This window comes from Puma concolor, chromosome E3 (genome assembly GCF_028749965.1).
Source record: "Puma concolor isolate L17-30 chromosome E3, mPumCon1.1.hap2, whole genome shotgun sequence".
In the NCBI taxonomy this organism is placed as follows: Eukaryota; Metazoa; Chordata; class Mammalia; order Carnivora; family Felidae; genus Puma; species Puma concolor.
The window spans coordinates 11,026,986-11,036,664 of record NC_141682.1 but is presented as its reverse complement, the minus strand read 5'-3'; the positions used below and the strand labels follow the sequence as shown (position 1 = coordinate 11,036,664).

The following is a 9,679-nucleotide window of genomic DNA, read 5'->3' as shown; positions in this document are numbered from 1 at the left end:
AGCATTGGGTGGGGTGTCGAAGGGACCCCTGGTCCCCACTGCCACCCACAGTGGCTCAACCCCGCACCAGAACACTGCTGCTCCGAGTTCTATCTTCCCAAAGCGGGACCCAGGGCCCCACCCGATCCCATCCCAGGAGGAGTGACCCAGGGAAGGATGCTCCCCCACACCCCTGCCACCTGCAAATTGCTGACATTTCCCTCCGCGATCCCCCATGCCTGGGGATTACACTCCCCACTTTACAGATGAGGAAACTGAGGGTGGGGGTTGCCCAAGGTCACAGATGGGTTAATGCCTGAGTCAGGGGCTCAAGCCGCAGTATGGTGCTGTCTCCTGATGACAAATGTTAGCTCTCAGGCACTGTTAGGCAATTCGTGCCCATCAGGAACATAAAAGGGGACTCCAGTCGAGGGTGATAAGAGAGAGTCAGAGGAGAATTGCTTTGGATAATTCTTTGGGGGGGGGGCTGTCCGGAAGGGTTTTGTTTTTTTTTTAATGTCTATTTACTTTTGAGAGAAAGAGAGACAGAGCACAGGCAGGGGAGGGGCAGAGAGAGAGGGAGACACAGAATCTGAAGAAGGCTCCAGGCTCTGAGCTGGCAGCACAGAGCCCAATGTGGGGCTTGAACTCACGAACTGTGATATCATGACCTGAGATAAAGTCGACGTTTGACTGAGCCACCCAGGTGCCCCAGGAGAAGGGAATTTAGTAGCAACCCTGACCTCTACCAGTAGCACAACCTCCCAAATGATGGACATTTTTGTGACCACCAAAAATGTCTTGAGACTTGCCAAATGTCCCGTTAAGGGAAAACTTACATTAGGTTGAGAACCACTGGCTCGAACAAGTCAAGTTGCCCTTAGGATTATATCCTGTGAGTCCTGCTTGGCTCTTTGTCTCCGGCATTCTGCAAATTCAATGTAACGTGCCTCGGTGTGGATTTCTTTATTTATAAAATAAATAAAACTTCTCGGGATTCTTTGCATTTCATATCTTTCACCAATTCTGGAAATTTCTCAGCTGTGTCTTCTTTAAATGACGTCCCTCTACAGGGTGTCGGTTTAAGTGTCCGACTTCAGCTCAGGTCGTAATCTTGTGGTTTGTGAATGAATTTGAGCCCTGTGTCTGGCTCTGGGCTGACCCCCTCGGAACCTGGAGCCTGCTTTGGAGTCTGTGTCTCCCTCTCTCTCTCTGCCCCTCCCCTGCTTGTACTCTCTCTCTCAAAAATGAACATTAGAGGCACCTGGGTGGCTCAGTCGGTTAAGCGTCCGACTTCGGCTCAGGTCATGATCTCGCAGTTTGTGAGTTCAAGCCCCGCGTCGGGCTCTGTGCTGATGGCTCAGAGCCTGGAGCCTGTTTCGGATTCTGTGTCTCCCTCTCTCTCTCTCTGACCCTCCCCCATTCATGCTCTGTCTCTCTCTGTCTCAAAAATAAATAAAGGTTAAAAAAAAAATGAACATTAAAAAATTTAAAAAATATATTTTGGGGTGCCTGGCTGGCTCAGTCAGTGGAGCATGTGACTTGACCTTCAGGTTGTGGGTTTGAGTCCCACATTGGGTGGGACTTCCTTCCTTCCTTCCTTTCCTAAGTTTACTTATTAATTTTGAGAGGGGAGTGAGGGACATGGAGGAAGAGAGACAATCCCAAGATCTCAGTGTGGAGTCTGATACACGCACAGTAAGATCGTGACCAGAGCCAAAATCAAGAGCCAGGCGCTAGCTTAATTGAGCCACCCAGACGTCCCTAGTCCTTATTTCTTAGGGAGTTGTAGCTCAGTCATTTTTGACTTTTGACAGGCATCTTGGTCCCAATTTTCCACCTTGCAAAGCTTTGTCCGCTGAGCCCCTTGTGGCCATAAAATCCCAAGCCTCGGGGTTTCCAGCACGGGCAAATGCCCTGGGGCAGCTGCCGCTTACAGGGGGCTTAACCACTCTCGGGGCAGACATTCGTTTTGGGCCCTCGAGGATTTCCCGTACTTGCCTGCGGGCTCAGCTATAGGCTCAGAAGCACGTGGGTTGTATTTCATCCGGCACATTCCATCAGGAGAAATTATATCAAGAGGAATTATTATTATTATTATTTTTAATGACGTTTAGCCGACTTTACGGCCAGAAACAGATCTCACCGTGTCTTCCAGCGCGTTCGTGACTCCTCTGGATTCTGCGGGCAGATTGTGTTCAGAGATTGGTTCTTTCGCTCTGACTCCCCCCAGCAGCTGCTCCCTTGCCTTTCTTTGCTCTACCCTGGTGAGCTTTCCTTTCTCTTTCCTGCCTCACTGGTCTGGGAAGTGCGGACAGTCAGAAGCAGGGCTCTGTATGCAAGGGTTTGGTCCGAGCTGAGATTCCCAGCTGGAGTGTGGGTGGGAGCCTCGTCCTCAGTGGGACCCTCAGGGTGCGCCTCTGCTCCGCCTCCTGGGGGCTGTCGTTGGGTTGACCGCCTCCTCCTCCCTGTCCCCGCCCCCCCAGTCCCAGCCCCAGGCAGCTTCTCAAGGCTTGAGTCAGGGACTCGGGGGCTTGGTTGATGGCGACAGGCCGTCCAGACTCTGGCGTCAGTTTGTCCATCCTATTTTATTAATAATGTTCTTACCAACATTCGTCTCTTCCCATGTCTTCATGGGTAGAGTACACAGTATTTCTCAACCCGGCTGAGCATCAAGAGAGGAATGGATAAAGACAAATACTGTATGATCTCACTTATATGTGGAATAAAAATTTTAAAAAGACCTCATACATATAGAGAACAGATGGGTGGTTGCTGGGGGGGGGGCAGTTTGCAGGGTGGGTGAAATGGGCGAAGGGGGTCAAAGGTACAAACTCCCAGTTATAAGACAAATTTTTTTTAATTTTTTTAACATTTATTTATTTTTGAGACAGAGAGCATGAACAGGGGAGGGTCAGAAAAAGAGGGAGACACAGAATCCGAACCAGGCTCCCGGCTCCGAGCTGTCAGCACAGAGCCCGACACGGGGCTCGAACCCACGGACCGCGAGATCATGACCTGAGCCGAAGTCGGACGCTTAACCGACGGAGCCACCCAGGCGCCCCATTCTGGGGTCTCATTTAGATCCCACAGTGTGTGAGAACGGTTTTATTTTCTGTACGTCATAGATGAGGAAACCGAGGCTCAGGGAAGAAGAGCAGGGGGGCCTGGTCCACACAGTCAGAGGGTGGCAGCTGGGCTGGATGTCAAGGATGTCCTGACAAGGGTGCCTGTGCTCATTCCAGAGGGGTGCTGAGAACCCCCACCCCCACCCCGAACACACACGCAGGGTCAAGGCCACCCTCCAGGCCTTCCGCTTTGCACACACCCTCCCGAAGCCCCCACCCCCCATCCCTGGAGCCTTCTGTCCTCGAGGCTGTGAGCCCCTGAGGACGGGACATCGCCCCTTCCTCACCAGCCCCTCAAAGAGTTCTCTCATCCTGGCACAGGTGTCTTCTATCCGGCACCTCTTGGGGGCTCCTCCCGTGAGATTCGGGCCCTCTGCCCTCTGGCCTCGTGTCCCCCGCACCCTCAGCGCTGGTGACAGTAAGCCTTGTGCTCCAGCCTTGCCCCGGGCCTCTCCCTGAGCCTCCAGGTCCCCTACTCTCTCTGACACTCCCTGCCTGCTCCCCTCTTCTTTCCTCCCTGCACCCAGCACCTTCTTCTTCCCAGCAGGTAACACGGGGTCACCCTGACTGCTGGCTCAGGAGCCTTGAATGGGCGGGGGCTTCCGCTCTTTTCTGACCACAGGCCCCCAGCATGCAGTTTGCACTGAAGTCTGAACTGGTCAAAGAAACACTACCCTCCCACCCCCCCCCAACACTACCCGCCCCATCAGCAAGAGTGATGCATTTAGGGCCCTTAGTCTCAGTCGGTGATGGGGCCTGGGCGGGGGGCAGGGGGAGGCAATGGAAAGGAACCAGAAATCACAGCGGTGTCCGAGAAGCCCGGAGAGGAAAAGAATCCTGTTTGCAGGAGCTCTCTGAATCTCAAAATGCCGGGCTGGTAAGGTCGGTTCCGGAACGACAGAGCCCATTGACATCTGAGGCCCCAGAGCTCCCCATTTGTTCCCACCCCCTCCCCAGACCCATTCTGCACCCCCTCTCTCCGGGCTCTGTGCGCCCAGGGGCTGGCCTCTCGCCCTCCAACAGGCTGCCTTGCCTGGGCTCCCGGTTGGGTTCATCACCCTCCAGATCCTGCTCGCCTAGATCGCACCGCCTGGGGTGGGGTCCCCTCCACAGCTGCAGCTTTTGGTTTCACAGCTCCTTTACTTTGCCCCTTTGGGGTGGCAGTGGTGCCCGGTGGGTTCCCTTAGCCGTGGCCACACCTCGCACACGGCCCCTTCCTTAAGCCCTTCACCCGAGGACTTCCTCCCCCTGCTTCCTCCCACTGTGCCGATGCAGCGCTCGGGAGACTGCACGACGCTTCCAGACTCAGCTGTCAACCTCGATAGCCTCATTCGGTCTCCCAGGGAGGCAACGTCTACTGCAAAACCTGTAAAATGACCACAGAGCTTGCAAAACCTCGACTGTTCATTTGATCTCTAGAAAGCTTGCTGCAGGAGATAGAATTTGCTAAGGTTAAATGTTCTCCCCGAACTCACTGAACTCGTGTTCGTCATTTGGCACGTCAGGGGTTTTTTGTTCTTTTCTTTCTGGGCCCAGTCATACTTCCAGCAGCTTCAAATCCAGACCCCCGGCCCTGCCCGGCCGCCTTGCCGCGCCTCCCGTCCCGCTGACCTATCTCTCGTGCTCGTCCCGTCCCTGCTGGGTTCCTGCTCTTTGGACAAGGCCAGGTGCAGTCTCCCGGACTTCTTAAATGCCAGGCCCTCCGAGGCCCTCATCAGTCATTCACAACTGAGTAGGAATTAGTTGGCAGCTCATGGGACTATCGACTCCTGGCATGCACTGGGGCGCCCACAGAGGAAAGCAGACAACGAAGGCCCCAGACCTCAGTCACAAGCTTTATTGTCTCGAGCACAGACTCGCCACACTTCAACAATTCCACTTTGGGGAGGGCAAGGGTGCGGGAGGGCTTGGGGACGGGGCACGGCTGAGCCCACACCGGACAGGCGGAGATGCTCGCAGCCAAGTGGCTTCTTTGCCACCTGCCAGCCGCCTTGGGGGCTCAACCCCTCCTGGTGTGGGCCTTTGGCTGTTAGTAGACTAATCAGTGCCTCCCGTAGGAGGGGCGAGCTGCCAGATTTTGCTGGAAAGAGTAGCATTTGACTCTGGGTTAGGCCACTAAAGCATCGCTTCTAGACTGTTGTTAATAAAACCGCATGCGAGAGCTACCAGAAGCCAGTGGGGAGGTGGGGGGCTGATGGGACGAACTGGCTGCCCCCCCCCCCCAGGATGGGCTGAGTTTGGGCAAGGGTGGGAGCCACACGCATCTGTGCCTGGGAGCACCCAAAGGCCACCAAGGTTGTTCCCAGGGCACAGCCTGCGTTCCCATCCTGGCGGATTTCGGGAACACCACGATGGGCCATCAGGTTTCCCCTGCGAGCCTCTGGCAGGGGACGGCCCCGAACGAAAACCCTCCCTGAGCTGTGGGAGGTGGAGGCGGGCCCAAAGCAGTACCCTGCGGGCCCTCCAGCTCTACAGGCTTTTCTGAACTGGCTTTTCCCGCTACACACAGGTCTGGAGTAACTCAGCTGGACTCGGGGGGCGGAGGAGAGAGGCGGCTAGATTTTTCTCGTCATCAACATCCCTTGGGCTCTTTCCTTGGCTATAGGAGACGGGCTTACAAAGCTCTGGACAGGTGCCTGGTAAGAAAGGGGGCTGTTGGTACGTGTGCATTCTGATGCACGTGTGTGGCACACGCATCCCTGAACGCTCACCCACCTACGTATACCTGGGCGTGTGGGCACGCAGCCAGGTGGCAGCAACGTTTGCGATGTACGTGGGCGCGGGCCTGCCAGACCTGGCGCTCGGTCCCAAGAGCGTGTGTCCTGTGCACCCCAGCGTGTGCGTCCTGAGCGCGGCTGACTGCAAATGCCCACCCCCCACGACCGCGTGTGCGCGCCTGCTCCCTCCGTGCGTGTGCCAAGGGTCAGGGGGTGCACGTGGCGCAGCCTGCGTGGGCGTGTCCGCAGGGCACAGGCCCAGATTCGGAGCGTCTGGTCAACCCAGGAGACACGTTCCACACCAGTCCAAACGCCCTGCGGCCACCCTGCCCCCGCTCCAAGCCAGGTGCGTGGTGGGGGATGGGGAGAGGGGCTTCTGAACTTTCCTAATACTGTGGCTCCTGGCCCTGGTGGCTACCCTCTGGCCAGCAGCTTGGAGCTGTGTATGTGAGATGGTGTTGGGGGCTGGGGGGAGAAGGACCTTGCCCCCAACACCTTGAACCCGGGCCTCACTGGGCAGACAGGCCGACGGGTCTCGGACCACTGTTTGAAGAAGGCTCAGCCTGTGGGGGCAAGAAGCCTGGGGACTGCTTAGGCCCGGAAGTGGCTGCAGAAAAGGGGGTCCCCACCTGGCTCCTGAGGCCTGGCCTGCCTTCCTTGGTGCCTAGCTGGGCCCCCTCTGACCCTTTCCCAGGACGATGGCTCTCTGGGGTCTCAGGGGAACCCGGGAGAAGGAGAAGAAAGGGAGGGCAGGGACACACCTGGGGTGCCAAGATGGTCCTCAGGGCAGCTCGAGAGGGGCCTGGCCGCATCGCCTCAGCCTCCCCAAACTCCAGAAACTGCCGGGGCGTCCAGGGTGTCCAGGCTGAAGGTCCCGGGGTCCAGGACAGGACTGTACCGCTCGCTGTGGAAGGTGGTGCTTGAGGGAGCCTCCCGGTCCGGCAGGGGGGGTCGGGGTGGGGGATTGTCCGCGGCAGTGGGCACGTTATCGTTACAAACACTGTTCTTGTCTCCAAAGTGACAGTCCTGGCCCCTGCCTGGAGGGGGCGCCGCCGGGGCAGGCCGGAGGGGCTCTGCTGTGGACTCGGCTGCTCCACGGTGTCCCTCAGGGTCAGTGCTTCTCCTGGGGAGAGCAAGGCCTTGATCAGCAAGCGTGTCTCAGATAGTGAAGGGAGTGGGGTGGGCTGTTTGAGAGCCCACTTGTGCCAGGGAGCGGGGACAGCACATGCAAAGGCCCCGGGGCAGGAAAAGCCACTCTGCGGTGTCTGGGGTGTAGTGAGACAGGAGGTAGGGTGAGAGCAGATGGGTCTCACAAAGAGCACCGAGTGCCCGTGTACACAAAAATGTGGCCAACGTGGCACAAAATAGACCGTGGAAAGGACACTTTTGAGAGCAGGAACAGGGTGGCAGAGGGTCGTCTGTCGGACCTCAGCTGGGAATGTGCATGTCAGGTGACTCGAATTTTTTTCCCCTCTGCACGTGTCCGTGAATGACCACACAAGTGCCGTGAGTATTGATTCTGGGGTCACAAATTTTATCGAGCAGGTAGGTTTGCAAGTAAGGAATCTGTGAATAATGAGGACCGACTGGGTATGCACACACACACACACACACACACACACACGCACACACACAGCAAAGTTCAAGAAGGATATCATTTAAAAATGTCAACCTTGGTCACCTCTGGGCAGGAGGACTATCTTCTTTATCTATTTTGGGTCTTTCCCCCCACCAAACGTTTCCTAATAGACATGTTTTAACTTTTATTATGAAGGTCCTTAAAAAAAGAGACACGAGGTTAAAAGAACAGATGACAGCCGAGCCAACTTTAACTGCACTGGCCCCAGGTCGTGAGCAACCCGACGGTGAAGCCTCTGGCACAAATGCACCGTCGTGATTTTGGTGGCTTTTCGGGGTTTTTTGGCCAGAGGAGTCGGCCAGGGTGTCTCCCCGGGGCCAGGGTGCCCCTTACCTCTTGTTTGTGGGCCTTGTCTTGCTGGTGGATGCCGTTTGCAGATCCGGAATTGGGGACGGCCTGTTGAAGGAGAGTCATGCGCAGATGCTGAGAGGTTCACCAGGCAGCAGTTCCTGGTTTGGCCCCTAGGTGGCGAGGTCTTCCCCTTGGGGCCACCGGAGGCTCTTCAGAACGCGGGTCCCAGGACCCCGGGGGACCAAGGCTGCATCCCCAGCTTAGTCTGAGCTCCTCCTCAAGATCCAACCACGTACCCCTTGGGCCGGGACTCCCGGAGGACAGGGCCACGCTTCCCGAGGACGGTGCCCCGTGGCTGGCCGCCGGCTCACCTGGGACTTGTCGGGGCTCCTCATGGCCTCCACGAGCTTCTCCACCTGCTGAGCCTGGTCCAGCGCGTCCCGCAGCGCATCTTCTGTGCTCATCAGCTGGTGCTGCAGCCGCACGAGCTCAGGCGCCGAGGACGGGTCAATGAGCGAGTAGCGCCTCTGGTCCGACAGGCACTTCTCTTTGTCCTGGAAGCAGCAGGGAAGGGAGGGGGAGTACGCACGCGATCGTGTGTGTGTGTGTGTGCACATACCTGTGCACATGTGTGCTGGGGGGAGGGCGGTCTCTCCTCCAGGCAGGAAACTCTCCTGCTCTCTAAGCCAGGCCTTCCTCCCCCACTCCAGGGTCCCCACTGAAGTATCCTCTTTGTCCCCCGCCCTGAATTCCCAGGCTGTCAGATGCTTCAGATTCTCCAGGTCCTGAAATGCAGGACGCCTTCCCTTCTTTCCTTCTGGTGGCCCCCACTCCCCCCTTCCCCCTCCCCCACTGTCTTTAGGTGGGTCCCTTCCCTTCACCCCTAGATCCACGGCTTCATCACCTCTTACCCTCCTCCCCTCCCCAACAGGACATTTGTGACGTTCAGCTCCCAAGTCTTCCACGACTGACCCCTGCCCACCAGGGTGCCTGGAGATACACCCGCCAGCCTCCCTGCTCCCACATAAACTGCCCCTGGGCCGCATGCTTCCAGATCCTTCTGCTCCACTCTGATCGTCCACCTAAAACTCCCTCACTTTGGGGGTTTTCTAACCACCAAGCCCTTCCCCAGTTTTCCCGTGGCACGGGGGGGGGGGGGGGGGGGGGAAGAGACAGCTCAGAGAGACACAGGAGAGGCCGCCCCCGGGTAAAGGGGAACTTCCCACATCCATGTAAACTTGACCAGCCCGTTCCCCACGGAGAGGAGCCAGAATGCCACTGCCCCCACTCCATGAGGCTCAGGGAAAGTCTCAGAATCAAAACTCTGAAGTCTCCGCCAGCCCCAGGGCCTTGTCTTCTCCTGAGTTAGGTCCAGACTCACAGAGCCACAAGGACCGCAAGGGCCCTTGGAATCCTGCCTGCCGACTAGACCCGCCAGGATTGGAGGGGTGTGTGACACCCCTTAGCCCTTGACCCTACGGGCCCCCACAGCTGTGGGTGGGTCCTGTTCCTCCCCCCGGCCCTCAAGGCCTCCCTTCTTCTGTCTCCTCCAATGGCCAAACCCCAGCGGCTGAGCGGGAGGGCAGGGAGGGGCTTTGGAGCAACTTCCTAGGACAGCAGCCTGTCTTCCCAGACAGGGTCCTGTCCTTCCCTTGCAACTGACTAGGCGCGGTAACTGGCCACAGGTTTGTCCTCAACGCACAGCCCGCTTACTCCAGCCCCCACCTCGGGGACTCAGCCCAGTCAGGCTCCTGCTCCTGATGGAGGGGTCTCAGCTCCCAGAACCCCAGGGTCAGAAGGTGCTTTGATATACCCATCTCCCTCCTTCGACTGATGCGTGAGTCCCCACTGCCAAACCCTGAGCAAGGAGTTGGTTTCTGGCTTGATTCCTCCCCTGCATGGGGCGCTCACCCTGAAGCAGTCCG

General features: G+C 57.5%; 1 protein-coding gene across 3 annotated transcripts in view; it reads right to left on the bottom strand.

Moving 5' to 3' along the window:
* Positions 1–4,929: 4,929 nt before the first annotated feature.
* CLIP2 (CAP-Gly domain containing linker protein 2) overlaps positions 4,930–9,679 on the bottom strand; it is a 75,001-nt gene continuing 70,251 nt past the window's right edge. For all 3 annotated transcript variants that reach the window (XM_086692297.1, XM_086692298.1, XM_086692299.1), the window contains 3 exons: positions 8,126–8,308; positions 7,797–7,859; positions 4,930–6,947 (listed from right to left, as the gene is read on the bottom strand). In XM_086692297.1, the coding sequence (XP_086548423.1) occupies positions 6,936–6,947; positions 7,797–7,859; positions 8,126–8,308 (258 nt within the window). In that variant the 3' untranslated portion in view covers positions 4,930–6,935. The remainder of the gene's footprint in view (positions 6,948–7,796; positions 7,860–8,125; positions 8,309–9,679) is intronic.